The sequence below is a fragment of the Rattus norvegicus genome, chromosome 4, assembly GCF_036323735.1.
Source record: "Rattus norvegicus strain BN/NHsdMcwi chromosome 4, GRCr8, whole genome shotgun sequence".
Taxonomy (NCBI): domain Eukaryota; kingdom Metazoa; phylum Chordata; class Mammalia; order Rodentia; family Muridae; genus Rattus; species Rattus norvegicus.
This window is the reverse complement of record NC_086022.1, coordinates 12,496,354-12,512,626: the sequence shown is the minus strand read 5'-3', so window position 1 is coordinate 12,512,626 and position 16,273 is coordinate 12,496,354. Positions and strand designations below refer to the sequence as shown.

The 16,273-nt window shown below is 43.1% G+C and overlaps 1 protein-coding gene across 20 annotated transcripts in view; it reads right to left on the bottom strand.

Moving 5' to 3' along the window:
* Srpk2 (SRSF protein kinase 2) overlaps nt 1-16,273 on the bottom strand; it is a 191,363-nt gene that overhangs the window by 35,719 nt on the left and 139,371 nt on the right. For 19 of the 20 annotated variants that reach the window (XM_017592513.3, XM_063285699.1, XM_063285698.1 and 16 more), the window contains 4 exons: nt 7,760-7,868; nt 6,432-6,519; nt 5,059-5,146; nt 640-746 (listed from right to left, as the gene is read on the bottom strand). In XM_017592513.3, the coding sequence (XP_017448002.1) occupies nt 640-746; nt 5,059-5,146; nt 6,432-6,519; nt 7,760-7,868 (392 nt within the window). Of the gene's footprint in view, nt 1-639; nt 747-5,058; nt 5,152-6,431; nt 6,520-7,759; nt 7,869-16,273 lie in introns of those variants that run through there. The other variant, XM_063285706.1, reaches the window with a different exon arrangement.

The following is a 16,273-nucleotide window of genomic DNA, read 5'->3' as shown; positions in this document are numbered from 1 at the left end:
CAGTTGGTAAGACAACCGAAGTCCAATCTCATAGGACATCCATTGAGTCAAATTGCGCTCTTGTGTGGAGATGAGGATGGGGTCTCAGAGTACATAATAAAGCAGTCGTGGGGCTGGGGATTTAGCTCAGCGGTAGGGTGCTTGCCTAGCAAGCGCAAGGCCCTGGGTTCGGTCCCCAGCTCCGAAAAAAAGAAAAGAAAAAAGAAAAAAAGAAGAAAAAAAAAAAAAAAAAGAGCAGTCGTTAGCCACACTCGCCACACTGTAGCCAGGTCCTCAGGACCTGCTCCTCCCTAGCTTACTCTATTCATGGTACTTCAAATAGCAAACAAACAAACTCCACAAAACAACATAATAAATTGCTCCTTCTTAATTAAGCTCCCAAGAACAAGAACTAAGTAGATATTTTCAAGTAAATATACTGAATGCAGTAATTTCTGATTATTACTATTAATGCAAAGATATACATTACTCATCTTTTAAAAGGCTGATATGCCAAAGAAGTGTACATCAGATGTTCACATGCTGCTCTCTTCTGCTTACTAATTCCTTCACTATAAACTGAAACACACATTGAAAAGCAGCCCAGCTGGCTACTAGAGCTAAGCCTGCCCTCTCCGGGGCTTCTTTCTGACGTCTCACCTGTCGAATGATACTCTTCACACAGCGGACTGGGAGGCCTTGATAGTTGGACTTGATGATCCATTTGAGGAGATGGTGACCAAGTACTTCGAAGACCATGCAGACATCTGGGAGGTTGGTTAAGGCACATCTAACAATGTACTTCCTGCAGTCAGGCAGTTACTAGATGTCCCTTGTAAAATATTGCTTTCCTAATAAAATACCGTATTAATACCTTCAAGGTGATCACTTGCTGTTCATCACCTACATATACGAGACCTGACTCTTTCCACTGAGAACATCACGTAGTGTACACTAGACAGTGTGTACACTAGACAGTGTGCATAGCAAGCACCGCAGGGAGTACACACCCGCACCACTGCTGAGCAGGGAGTGCACACCCGCACCACTGCTGAGCAGACGTGCAGTGCATTGTGCCCTCCAAAGGCCAAGCCTGAGTCAGACCTACACTGTGCCATGCTCCCCTGTCAGCTCTGCCCAGGGAAAGTGGACAACAATGAACAGGAGGGTTTTACACCACAGGGTGGACTAAGTAAGAACGTGAGCAGTTTTTATTCCCTGAATTAATGTCTATTGATTACGTACATTATAACAGAGAATACTGTCAAATATACTAAAGTTGTATCAATAACCTTTCTGTTCGATCATTACTGTTCATCTACACATGACGGCACGCCCTGTGACACAGTCCTTGGAAGGCAACAGAGCATCAGAAAGGCTACCCTCATCTACAGAGTGAAGATAAACAAGCCCAACCTGGGCTAATGTGAGACACTGTCGCAATGAAAGCCGGTTAATGAGTATTTCAGTGTACAACTGGTAGATATGGGGTCAAGATGTAATTATGAGCACATCACTATCATTCAAGGCCAAAGGAACTGAACTCAAGATTTCAAACAGTGCCATGAGCAGTCAGGTAGAGAAGTGACCTAAATGCCCACCACCAGATGAACTAATGGAGAACGTGTGGCACGTGCATACAGTGGAATAGTATTCTGTGGAAAAAGCACTTTATTTCTTTTTAAAAATATTATTTATTTTATGTATATGAGTGCACTGTAGCTGTCTGCAGACACACCAGAAGAGGGCATCAGATCCCATCACAGGTGGTTGTGAGTCACCATGTGGTTGCTGGGAATTGAATCTGGGTCCTCTGGGAGAGCAGTCAGTGCTCTTAACCACTGAGCCATCTATCCAGTCCAGCAGTTTATTTCTTAAAACAAAAAGCCTAAATTTATTAGAAATGTGTGCTGCCCAAGTTTTTCTTCTCCAGTAGCAGAATGAAACCATCAGAAAAGCCCCACCAGACTGTATTTGCTCTAGTTCTGTGGCAGTGGACTGATTAATTAACTTATTTTTAGGCAAGTCCTCACTCTGTAGACCATGCTGGCCTCAAACTCAGAGAGGCACCTGCCTCTGCCTCAAGTGCTGTAGGACTGAAGGTGTGAGCCACCGCGCCAGCTCCACCTCGGTTTTTAAGACAAGGTATTGCACTGACTAGAGTTCACTGATTCAATTGGACTAGGTGATCAGTGGGGTTTTTATTTTTTATGATTACTTTATATATGTGTGAGTGTTTTGCCTGTATACATGTACCTATGAGACGTGTGCTTGGTGACTACAGAGGCCAGAAGGCAACATCAGATCTACTGGGAATTACAAGGTACAGATAGTTGTGCTTGGCAATGTGAGTGCTGGAAGTCAAACGTGGGTCCTCTGGAAGAGCAGTCAGTTATCTTAGCTGCTAAGCCTACTCCAGCTAATTCCTACTCGGTGGATTGTTTAAAAACAGAAGCTCTATGCCAGGCATTGTGGAGCATGCCTTGGAGGGCAGTTTGAGGCCAGCCTGGTCTAAACAGTAAGTTCCAGGACAGTCAAGACTACAAAGAGAAATACTGTCTTAAAAAACAAAAATTAAAAATAAATAAAAACAAAAAGAAGAAAGAAGTAGAGAGGAGGAAGAGGAGCTGCCCTAGTCCAATCGCTGACCTGCCGAGTCAGTGCTTCTCAACCTTCGGGTTTAGAACCCTTTCAGGTCCTATATATCAGATATTTACATCATGATCTATAATAGTAGCAAAAGTATAGTTATGAAGTAGCAACAAAATAATGTCATGGCTTAGGGCCATCATGAGGAACTCTATTAAGGCTTGCAGCATACGGAAGACTAAAGCCACTGCAAACAGTCAGCAAACAGACCACACATTAATGACAGTCACAGGGGATTTCTAAGCAGCTCTGAAACTCTTTCAAACATCTGGTTCATGACTAGAAGCTTCAGTTAGTGTCAGGATCACAAAGGGGCTGACGCATTAGCTTTTACAATAATATCTGGATTTATCATATCACCATGATTCTATATTTTAATGAAAAATTTGTAAATGCTTTTGCTCTGTAGATGACCCTACATACTCCAGGCTGCAAAGACAACAGTTTACATCCTGATCTCATTTAAAAAAGCAGAAATTAAAGCCTAAAGTTAGTGGCAGATACTGGGCTAAATCCTGGGATTTCCAAAGAGTCCCAAAGCTCCCCAAAGTATTGACACATCCAGACTATGATAGCTTCTTATCATTTTACTCAATAGTAAAAAGCTACTAAAGTGTGTGTGTGTGTGTGTGTGTGTGTGTGTGTGTGTGTGTGGTGTGTGTACAAAAGAGCCTTACAAGTCTAACACACAATGAATAGAGCTTCTCTGTCCTACACAGAAAAGCTCACACAGGCACATGGGGTGTCATACTACCTATCTGCCTACCTGCTTGCCTACCTGGTGAAGATTGAACTTATTGGATCCCAGAAACCATCTGGAAGCAAACTTGGATCCAATGTGAGCACTTGAAGCAAACGCTGTCACGATGTCAGCAGGGTTTCGGACTTCCTAGCATCCCTGACTAAGCTGCTTACTTGTTTGGGTTTGGTTTATTGAGAAGCTATCATGTAACCCAGGCTACCCTCAAGCTTGCTTCCTAGTGAAACTGACTGTGAACTCTTGCACCTTCTGTCTCCACATCCAGAGTTGTGGAGACTGCAGGCATGAAACGTCACGGTGGGCTGAGAATTCTAGGAGGAAAAGAAAGGTCTGCTGCGGGTTGGGGATTTAGCTCAGTGGTAGAGCGCTTACCTAGGAAGCGCAAGGCCCTGGGTTCGGTCCCCAGCTCCGAAAAAAAAAAAAAAAAAAGAACCAAAAAAAAAAAAAAAAAAAGAAAGGTCTGCTGCAATGACAGTCTTTACCTAAAAGATCATGGAGCAGGCACGGGTACTGGATGTCATTCTTGGGCTTAAGCTGACAGGTGGTGGTGGTGGTTGTTGTTGTTGTTTTTAAAGATTTATTTATTTATTATATATAAGTACACTGTAGCTGTCTTCGGACCATCAGAAGAGGGCATCAGATCCCATTATAGATGGTTGTGAGCCTCCACGTAGTTGCTGGGAGTTGAACTCGGGACCTCTGAAGAGCAGTCAGTGTTCTTGACCACTGAGTCATCTCTCTAGCCCTGAAGCTGAGACTTTTATCGTATGAGATTTTATCATATTTTCATACCTTGTCATTAAGGTTTCTGGAGTTTAAAGGGTTAATAGATATGACAGAAAAGGTTGGGTCTGCATCAAGAAAAAATAACCAAAGCCCCAATGAAGGAGAACACCTTAGCCATTCACAGGCACTAACATTCACGAGTCATGGGACTATAAAGAAATATGTATTTAAAAAAAGAAAGAAAAGAAATAGTGTTAGAATACTTTTCCATCTACCACTGCAAAACAACTATAATTACTTTTAATAAATCAATATTAATATAACCAAAATTAAGGTTACTCAATCCAAAAATCAAACAAGCAAACAGTAACCGGGGCAACAGGAATGAGGACAGTGATGTGAGAACGAATGCAATCTCACTACATTATATACATGTATGAAAATGATAACGTCTCTCGCTGTGAATAATTAGTGAGTACTACCTCAAAAAAAGTAACCGGTTAGGGCTGGAGAGATGGCTCAGCAGTTAAGAGCACTGACTGCTCTTCCAGAGGTCCTGAGTTCAATTCCCAACAACCACATGGTGGCTCACAACCATCTGTAATGGGATCTGATGCCCTCTTCTGGTGTGTCTGAGGACAGGTACATTGTACTCATCATATAAAATAAATGAATAAAATCTTAAAAAATAAAAAAGTAACGGTTAACTCCATTCCCAATCAAGGCAGCATTTTTTTATATTTCTAAGATACTAAAATATCCAAAAGAGGCAAAAAGGAGAAAAGAACAAGGCACTCACTTAATAAACTTTATAGAGCCCTTATACAGAGGAAAGACTACAGCAATTAAAAGGTTACAGACACCTGAAATCACACTATTTTTTAAAAGGTGACACGCACCCCCCATAACTGGTTATACTTCAAAGACCACACGTTAAAGGATACGTATCCCATTCATGCCTGAGATCTTGAAGTCATCGATTAGCTGGACTACCATGTCTTTGTTTGGGTCACTGGGGTCACTTTCTCGAACCTATACAGAGAAAAACACATAAAAGAACAATGGGGTTGTCATACTGACTTTCATTTTTGCTTTTCCCAAACCAAAAGAAATGTTAGTATCAGCCCCAGCTGCTCTGAGGCTCAGCCAGCCGTGTGCCTCAACTCCCCTGCATGCTGGGTTCCAAGTGTACACCACCATGTCCTAACATCGCCATGTCCTAACACCACACCAGTTTGAAATGGTGCACGGTGCTGAGGAGCTGACTCAGCAGTTAAGAACGTGGGCTGCTCTTCTAGAGGACTTGAGTTCAATTGCCATTACCCGTGTCACATGCCTGGGACTACAACTCTAGAGTCAACGTCTCCTCTAGACACTGCGTGCATGTGTGTGTGTACACACACAAACAAAATTAAAAGTGAATAAAGAATGGAGTTCTTTTTTCATTATACCAATCAACAAGGTGATTTTTTTGTTTTCCAAATTAAACTTGGATTTGGCAGGAGAACCTGTCCTGTTCCTCACTCAGCAAAGTGGGACCTAGGCCTTGCCTGGGCAGCAACTGGCTCTAGCCCTTGCAGGCTGCAGCACTTGGTTAACTAGCTGGGGCGTGCGCATGCTGACCGACTCAGATCCAGGTCTTTGAGGCGGTCCACCCCAGCATCCACCCCACCTAGGGACTGGAGCTGAAGCATAGGAAGAGGCCGGTCATGAGGATTCAAACCTGCAGGAGCGCCAGGCACAGGGCACCAAAAGGATATTGTAGTGGCATCGCAGTGAGGACCCCCTGATACTGTAGCCGAAGCCAGAGGCCTCAAACCGGACTAACAGCCACTGAAGTGAGCGGTTGCACGTGATCTCAAAGACTAATGGGTGCATGGTGAGACCCACTACAGCTTCCAAGGGATTTCTGTTTGATTCCTTTTGTTTTTGTTTTATTTTATTTTGAGGGGGGAGATGGCAAGGGTGGAGGACGGATATGGAGGAAATGGAGGATGAGTGGGATTGGGGAGCATTAGGTGAAATTCACAATGAATCAATAAAAAGTTAACAAAAAGTAGAATTAAACTTTAATTTAGTATCATCCAGAAAAGCATGCAGCCAAGCAGACCAAGAGCTGTGCATACTTAATAACTTTACAATGATCCTACAGACTTTATACAAAGGAATATAGCAGCAATTAAATGGTTACAGGCACCTGAAAAAAGCACTATTTTTAGAAAGTAAAAGCAAGGAATGTGTTCAGAGATGACAGAGTAAGGTATATGCAGTAGTTAGCCATTTACTTTTTATTACTCAGTATGTATTGCTTACTTACACATTTGAGCAATTTAATTTCATCCAAGGCTGTCTCTGTATAATGCTGTGCACTTTTTACAACTTTCATGGCGACAAACCTCTTCCCTCTTTAGATAAAACAAAGCATGGTTATTGATGTTACCAGTGTAAGAAGTGATTTCTACAGTGGGTGTAGCCAATTAGCAGGCAACAAATTGACCCTTGCAGTAAACTTCCCCTTAAAATAGCATTTTGGGGCCATTCTACAAAGTTGTCCTCATGCTGCAGCAAATGCACCATTACACACCCCACATATATCATGTATTCATACATACAGTAATAACATTTAATTAAAATCACACTTTTCAAGTTTGGGCAACACAAATAAGTGTTCATGGGTTAGACAATGCCTTATGTTTGCTGTTTCAATTCTAATTAAGACAGGTAGACAGGAAAACTGTCAGCTAACAGCACTGAGGGAAAAGTATTCCTTTATATTGCTTCATGTATGTTCATATGCACACACAAACACACAACTACACATGAACGGGTCAGCTGTGCAATAATGAGGCTTCCTGCCTTCGTCCATGTGGCTTTTAAACAATGTCACAGAACACTGAGTTGAAAGACCTATACATTTTCAATTTGTATCTGGGTTTTTTTTTCCTGATATGAATTAATGAATAGAAAAGTAACAGGCTCTGATGTAAAGCAATTTTTAAAAACTGGCTCACAGGGGTTGGGGATTTAGCTCAGTGATAGAGCGCTTGCCTAGCAAACGCAAGGCCCAGTTCCGAAAAAAAGATAAAGAAAAAAAAAAAAAACTGGCTCACAAACTACAATTAGCATTGTTTAAAAATATAAGTGAAGGCATGTAAGAGTGGGGTGAAGATCTAATACTGCAGGGCCTGTGCTAAGCAGCGCCTCACACGCCACCAGGTAGCATGACCCTTGACTACATCCTCTTAAAAGCGGATGTGGTGGTTTGTATATGCTTGGTCCAGGGAGTGGCACAATTAGGAGGGTAGCAATGTTGGAGTGGGTGTGGCCTTGTTGGAGGAGGTGTGTCACTGAGGGGGGTGGGCTTTGAGATCCTATCCTCAAGTTCTGCCCAGTTTAGAAAAGGTTTGCTCCTGGCTGCCTTCAGATTAAGATGCAGAATTCTAAGCTCCTTCTGCACCTGCCTAGATGCTGCCATGCTCCTGCCATGTTGATGGACTGAACCTCTGAACCTGTAAGCCAGCCCCAATTAAATGTTGTCCTTATAAGAATTGCCTCAGTCATGGTGTCTGTTCACAGCAGTAAAGCCAGTAAAGACGGCAGATGTGCAGCATAACTCAAGAGCACATGATGACAAAGGATACTTACTGCATATCCCAGCATAGCCAGACGGTGGAAAAGTGCCCCCATCCTAGCTTCCTAATGACATGATAGCGACCATTGAAGAGGTCTCCGATTTTCACTGGATGATAGCCACCTGAAAAAGAAAACTAAATATCTCAGGAAAACAGCAACACATCCTGTCATGCCCTGTGTCTGTCCCTAATGTCCTTAAAGGAAGCACTAAAGAACAATTAGATTAAAGATTACTCTTTTAGAAGTGAAAAATTCCTATACATACTCATTAGACTGTTTTTTGCTTATTTTAATAAAATTTGAAGCAGTAACAAAGCATGCAGAGCTCTGACAACTTGACAGTTTGTAATTAAGTCAAGGTGTGCAGACCAATGTACATGGACTCATCACTGAAATACTGCTTTCTTTAAAAACTCAAAACTTCCTATGCATACCAGAAAGCCAGCTGAATTAGATTTCAACTCTGCATAACTTTGTATACACCAATAGTTTATGGATAATTGTGTGCTGCACATCTTAATTATTCCCCAACCAGCCCTGTTGCTCTCAATACTCTTCCTCCAACCTGAAACTCTGCCAGGAAACACAATACCGAGTGACAGTGCTAAGGTGCTGTCGAGGGAGGGAGGTAGCTCATTGGTATCTAGGTAAACAACAAGAAAAACATGTTGCCTTATATTTTTTCCTCCCCCCTCGCCCCCCTTGAGAACAGGTCTTACTAAGTAAACTTGGATGGCCCAGAACTCACTCTGTAGACCAGGGTAGCCTCAAACTCAGAGACCCTACCTGCCTCTACCTTCTAGGCGATAGGAGATAAAAAAAGGCAGGCTCAACCATGCCCAGTTTTGCCTTGTGTTTTAGGTAAGCTAGGCTAAACAGCAGTATTGTGGTATCCTTTTTATGACAGATAAGAAATGGTCTAGGAGGACAAGAGGTTAGCCATGGGCAACCCTGATATAAACTCATCACCCTAGTCTTAGGACAGAGAAGTCCTGAGTAGCTTAGTTAAAAAGTTCTATGCACCCTGAAGGCCAGCAGAAAGAATGGGAGGTAGGAGGTGGGGGGACCCTCTAGAATGTACCAGAGACCCTGGAGGTGAGAGACTCTCAGGACTCAAAGGGAGGAACCTTAGATGAAATGCTCTACAGTGGGGAGAGGGGACTTGTAGAGTCCACTTCCAGTAGAAAAACAGGGCATCAAGGGGAGAGATGGGGTTGACATCCCACAGTCAAAAACTCTGACCCAGAATTGTTCCTGTCTGAAAGAACTGCAGGGACAAAAATGGGGAAGAGACTGAGGGAAAGGAGGTTCAGTGACTGGCCCAAAGTGGGATCCAGCTTCAGGGGAGGCCCCAAGGCCTGACACTATTACTGATGCTATGGTGTGCTTACAGACAGGAGCCTAGCATGACTGCCCTCCGAGAGGCCCAACAAGCAGCTGAAAGAGTCAGACACAGATAGTTACACCCAACCAATGGACAGAAGCAGGCGACCCCTGTGGTTGAATTAGGGAAAAGCTGGAAGAAGCTGAGGAGGAGGGCAACCCCATGTGAAGACCAGCAGTCTCAACTCACCCGGAACCCCAAGATCTCTCAGACACTGAGCCACCAACCAGGCAGCACACACCAGCTGATATGAGGCCCCCAACACATATACAAAAGAGGGCTGCATGGTCTAGTGTCAATGAGAGAAGATGCACCTAACCCTAGAGAGACTTGAGGCCTCAGGGAGTGGGGAGATCTACTGGGGTGGGGGAGGTATGGGATGAGGTCAGAGGATAGACTTGAAGGAAGATAAATACTTGACTGTAAACAAAATTAAAGAATTAAAAAATAAAACGTTCTATGCTACTTAGGTGCACATCATTGTTTGCACTGCTATCTCTAGGTGACATGGCTGACAAACAACCACCACTAGTGAATGTTTTACATTCAAGTCCTCAGACAGCCAGAGCACGTTTTGTGAGCAGAACTGCAAGGAACCATCTCTCCTGGAATCTCACGCAGGTACCACAGCTCCTGTTTTCTAGGGGCCCTGGGTCTAGAGTGCTGAGAGAACACTGAAGTTCAAATGTTGTCTCTTAAAAACAGACCAGTTACACAAAAGCAGCACAGAAGTATTTTTTAAAACAAAGAAAAACACATTAAAAGCATAAAATAGTTAACATTTTCCTAAAGAGACAGCACATAATACTTCAGATCTGCAGTCAAACACCCTCAGACCCTAACTCCTACATTTTTTCATAGAACAAGGGTCTCTTTGCTGATCATTTTTTAACACTTCATTCCCTGGAGAGGAAATCCTGACTAACAGGGCACCTGCTCAACCCACTATGCTGCAGGAAGACGGGAGTGCCGTCTCCCCTCACAGCAGGCCCGCGAGGAGGAGGCAATGGCCGATGATGGACTCAGTGACTATGTTTCACCCTGTGGCCTGCATGCCAGCCGGGCCAGCTCTTACACAGTCAACACGGAAGGGGCCGAGGGCAGGTAAAGGCTCCGCATCTCTCTGAAGTCACTTGTGTAGCTCCACCCAGGCTGATGGGGGCTGGGGGTGGAGGCGATGGAACAGATAATAAACAGTGCGACACACTGGCCCAGCACGCCACGAGCACAGCTCGGGAGAGGTTTGGCCCACAATCTGTAATCCACTCTCACAGTAACATTTTCATTTAGATTTTCTTCTCCTATTGCTTCTCAGGCTTTTGACTACAAGTTTTCCTTTCTTCTCAAATCAAAAAAAAACATTTATATTAGATTATAAATAAAAAGGGAACAAGAATGAACTACTCGATAACCATTCATTTCATTACTACGGCTTCTTCTATTCTTCTTGGTCTCTGTTACCTCAGAGCAAGAAGCAACACAGACACAGTAAGAGGGAGGGCGTCCATACATAAACAAGTGCAGAGTGTACCGTCCCTTTAACACATTAGCTAAAATCAGGCTCCGTGCCAGTCTTTAACTGCAGCACTTGGAATGCAGAGACAGGGGAGCTCGAAACTAGCCTAGTCTGCACAGCGAACAGGTCAGGCCAGCCAGGACCACACAATGAGACTCTGTCTCCAAACAGGCAGACAAACAAATAAGCAAGCAAAAATCAAAACATTTTAGGTTACTGTTGTGACAGAGGGAGAGAGGAAAGCCTCATGAAGAAGTCGTGGGTAGGCGTCCGTGGGGTACGACTCTCGTAAACAGGTGTCCATAAAGAAAACCCAAGCCGCAGTCTGAAGCAAGGCAGCATCCAAGCCCTACTTAGTTTGCACTGCCGTCCACACACCCACCATTAGGCACATTTTTAATGAACCCAGGGGAGGTGGCTTACGAGTTCTAAAAAATGCACATTACTTAACATCAGTTCATAGATGGCTAGTGATGAATTTTTTTAAGTCCTTGTCTATAGATTCACTTGAATCTCATTTAAACAAAATAATTTATCTTAAACCAGTCTCTACTCTTCCTCATGTAGACACCACACACTAAACTGTGGCCTAACATGATATGGAGCCAACTGCAGACCAACGTATAAGTGTTTCCACATAACAGAGCAGTTGGGTCTCAGCCAATCAGAGGCAGACACTCCCCAAACATGACCATATAAGGCCAATGGCAACTGCAGGGCCAGGTTTCTGCTTACCCCTCCCCTTTCTTCCCAGTCTGAATACAGCCTGCCTATGTGACAGAGTAGGGCAGGATGTACCACATTCAGTTTGGAATGCTGCCCACGTCTAGTCTCTTTTTTGGGCCAAATAATCAATGCAGATTCAACAGTTTTCCAGGCTTTTGGTTGTTGTTTTTTAACCCAGTAATTTAGGTTATAAGCTTCTTATATATGTCTACATACAATTAATGTCAGATTTTGCTGACTGTTCAAGTATGTTAATTCCCTCCAAGTCACAGATTAAACAATCAAAAGGGTCAATACCAACATTTCCCTTTTATTTGTTTTTATTTCTTATTGTTTCTTAAATACCAAACACAACCATTTCTCACTTCAGGATTTCTTTGTCAGAATAATTTAAAACACTGCTCCATGAGATACCCTGTTATACCAGTATCCTTCCCGCTGACTGAAAACGTCATCTTCAGAAACTAAATACAATGGGAGGTGTGCATGCATGCGTGTGCGTTTTTACACTACAGAAAAGTCTTCCAACAGTCTAATATATAGTTACACCATCTTTATGCTGAAGGTTTATCTACTCACTATTTGTGAGTCCTTGAGAATTTTTATGTGTTAACATCCCTGTGGGATTTTTTAGGCTTATGCCTGCATGGATGTGAACCGTGTGTATGCCTGGTACTCACAGAGGTCAGAGATTTTATAGAACTGGAGTTACGGGTGTCGTTGGCAGCTAGTTGGGTTCAGGAGCTGAGTCCAGTGCTCTGCAACCCCAACCGTGACCAAAAGCACTGAGCCATCACTTCCGCCTCACCATTTGTGTTTTTCTTACTGTCACCGTGGGCAACAATGGAACAGCAGCACTATATGAGATCATTAATTTTACATAATTAAATAGCCTCCCATAGTTAAGCACCTGATCACCAATTGTTTAATTAAGAACATATGTTTTTAAATATCAACTTGGACACTGGCGAGCTCAAATACTTTCAGCTCATTTCTTAGTTCTTAATTATGTTCTGGATAAATAAAAAAAGTACAATATATCAAATTATGAACTGGGAAAACATAGCCAACGTTAGAATAAAAAAAAAAAATCAATCTAGTTCAGAAGCCAGAGTCCACATAAGAAATAACGGGATTTTCTTTTTAGCAAATAAAAATATTCTTTTAATAACTAAACTTTTATAATAAAAGGAAATATTAAAACATCTTCTTGGCTATTTCAAGCTAAGAATGACACTGAGTACACTCGAGATATTAAAAGTGAACTAAAAACTAAACCCTGTCATCCAGTCCCGATCTCTTGCTGCTTCCAAGCTGCCCTTACTCTGAGGCAGAAGAGTGGATCAGAGTGCACAGCGGCTCACCAGTACCGACAGGTCTGCTGCTTAACTTTAACTGTCAACTGCACAGCCTGAGTCTCCTGGAAAGAAGGACATCAATGACGGACTACGAACACTTTCTCGATTGCTGATTGGTATGGGGGAGTCCGACTCACTGTGGATGAAGTCACTACTCCACAGGCGGTCTGGGGTGTATAAAGATGTGGGGCTACATCAACCCAGCTACATCGCTACTACCGTGAGCTAGGAAGCAGCAGCGCTCCATGGCTCCTGCCACTAAGTTCCTGTCCTGGCTTTCCTCAGTGATGGACTATTACACTTGCCCACAGTGTTCATCAGAACAACAGAAAGCAAGCCAGAATAATGTCAGCACTCTAAAGCACATTTTCATTTATTTAAGAAATAAAAAGCGCACACGCACCTGTGCATGCACGGAAAATAAAACTAACTTTGAAACTTGTTCTAGTTTACCTTTTAGTTCTATAAGACAGACCATGGCCAAAGGCCGCCTGGAAGGAGTCGATCTGACTTGTGGATCTTGTGTCACAGTCCACCCAGGAAAACCAAGGCAGTAGCTGGATGCAGGAACCCAGAAGCAGGAACCGAAGCCAAGGCCATCCATTAAAAGCCTGCTCCCTGGCTCACTCACAAGCCTTCCAAGCTCCCATACAACAGCCCTCTAAGTTCTAAGCGCACTACAGCTTTGTTGGCCCAAAGTTCCAAAGTCTTTCCACAATCTCCGCACAACAGCAAAGCTGGTCTGCCACAGCAATACCCTGCTCCCAGCACCAGTCTGTGTCCTAGTTTACCTTTCTACTGTGCAATAAACACGTAAGGAGCAAAGGTTGGATATGCAATACAGGCCACCATACATCAGCAAGGAAAGTCAAGTAAGAACTCAGGCAGGAACCTAGAGAAGGAAGCTGAAGCAAAGGCCAAAGGAAAGCTATTTGCTGGCTTGCTCTCCATGGCTTTCTCAGCCTGCTCTCTTATACAACCCACACTAGCTATGAAGGGGTTGCAACACCTACAGTGCCTGACCCATCCCACATAAATCAATAAAAGAAAAGCCCCACAAATTGGCCTACAGGCAATCTTACCTCTCAGCTGAGGCTCCCTCTTCCCAACACCTCTAACTTGTGTCAAGCTGGGACGTGACATAAAACTGTCCAGCCCATTCTTAAGCCCTTATCTTATAATCTAAAATTAATTAGTACTTCCCAGTTTAATTATCATCTGTTGGGAGCATAGGACAAACACCCTTGTGCCCACAGATCTCCAGGAACATTATTCACACAGGACTGGCCTCTCAAAGGAATGGACAAAAACTCTGTCCTTCCATCTAGAGAACTGAGAGGTAACTTGAGGATCCACACTCTATGTTGGTCAGGCCATACCAAGCTCCTATAACCAGGACCGTAAATGGCTAGTAATCTAAATGACCCTTACAGGCAGGAACTCCCCAAGTCCTACTACATTATCTGACTAGCCAAGGGTTTCCCCAAGCTGCCACAACCAGGACCAGAGGCTGCCAATAGTCCGAATGACCTCTACACTATATGTATGACTGAGACCAGGCCAGAGTCTTCCTCTGGCCCTTAAACTAGTAGAGGCAGTGCATCTCTAGAGGTCATTGTCTGGGAAGAAATAATATGTACTCTGATTTGGGTTTCAATGTAATTACATAATGTAATTATGTAATAATTATGCCTGCTTGTGTCAAGAAACTTTTTCCAAATTACACCATGTTTAAATCTGTTGAGAATAAGCTGATGGGAATCACTTTCTAAAGGTTTGATCCACACGGACAAAGTCAATCTGACCTATGCTTCATTCTTACCTACTGGCAGTTCACTTTCCTGCCTGACACCTACAGAGACCGCCGCCATCAGAAAGGTGACACACGTACTAGCTTCTATCCGTGTATCTGGTACCCAATACTGTTAATGATATGGACATACTTCTTAGCAGACATCAGAAGTTAATTTATGCCTTAAGGAAGGGCTTAGTTGGCAGTGTCTACATGTAAACGACACATATCGGGAGTCTGCACCATTCTTTTACTGAACTCTAGGCCTATATTCGGGAGTCTGTACCATTCTTTTACTGAACTCTAGGCCTATATTCTAACATATTTTCAAAGAAAGCCAAACATAATAGCATCTTTTAGACTACCTAATCTTCTGGAATCCTGACATTTTATCCAATAAATAAATAAATAAATAAATAAATAAATAAAACAAAACCCAACTCCATTCTTTGTATGAATGGGTTTCTGATGTGTTTGTTATGAATGGGCTTGTGATGTATTTGTATGAAGGAGCTTGTGATGAGTTTGTTATGAATGAGCTTGTGAAGTGTTTGTATGAATGGGCTTGTGATGTGTTTGTAAGCAACAGAGTAGGTGAAATAACCATGTTGTTGCTGAGGATAGCTAAGAAGTTACCAGCTTACATATGCATTTGTCTTACAACTCAGTTTCCAGGTAAGAAGTCTGATAACTCTGAGGTCATCGTGCTATGAAACTTGGCAAAGCACATAAAGAAAAAAAAACTATATATATATATATATAGCTCCCGTTGGTAGGCCTGGATTTAAAGTCCAGCAGAAAGAACTGAGCGCTTTCAGATAATTCTGTACCCTAGCCAGAGTTACATCCACGTGTGAGAGGCTCACATGAGATCACAAACAGTGTAAGGTACAGGCAAGTCACTCCAGCTTGTGAGAATATCACACATACACTCATGCACTAAGTGCAAGGTCCTCAGCTCACTGCTCCAACTTTTTGAGGTGCTGGGAACATTAGGGCAGGAGAACCTAGTTGGAGGACACTGGACATGTGCCTTTGAAGGTGGCATGTAACCCCCCAGTCTCTTCCTGTTCATCATTAGGTGAACAGGCTGGCTCCTCCTCACCAACCCAGCACAACAGAACCAAGGATATGAACAGACACCTAGGAAACTGTAAGCCAAAACAATTCTCATTAAATTGTTTGTGTCACGTATTTTAGCCACAGATATACAAAGAAGTTAGTGTTCCTGATACACAGAATCATGATCCAAACAAAGAGGTGGTTTAAAGCTTCCCTACAGGCAGTTTGTCACGTGATGATAACCAGAACTGTCCTAACTAAAACCATGACAAAGGCCACACACGGCTGCCTCACTGATTCAAAGTGAACAGGTGCACACAGCCCTTAAAAGACAAAGTCAGTATTTCTAAAACTTACTAATATTTTACTGTAGGCTTTTCAGTTATCATATCTCCTCTGCCTAAAAACATACTCAGACGTCCTACCATAAAGACATTACTCCTTCCTCCTATCTGACCACACACATCGCTTTACTGCTAAAGCTCTCTGAGGACACTCCATGCTTTTGCATAGGTTACTGTCCCCCACAACTGGCCCTCATCTCATGAGTCACCAGCTGCTCCCTAACAAGTGCCCTCTGAAGGGACTAGCTGGCCTGAGTGTGACAGGAGTGGGCCTGGCAGGTCTTGTTCTCCCTCATCCCTCTGCCTTGCTAAAAGCCATTCGCTCACATTCCTAAAGCTAGACA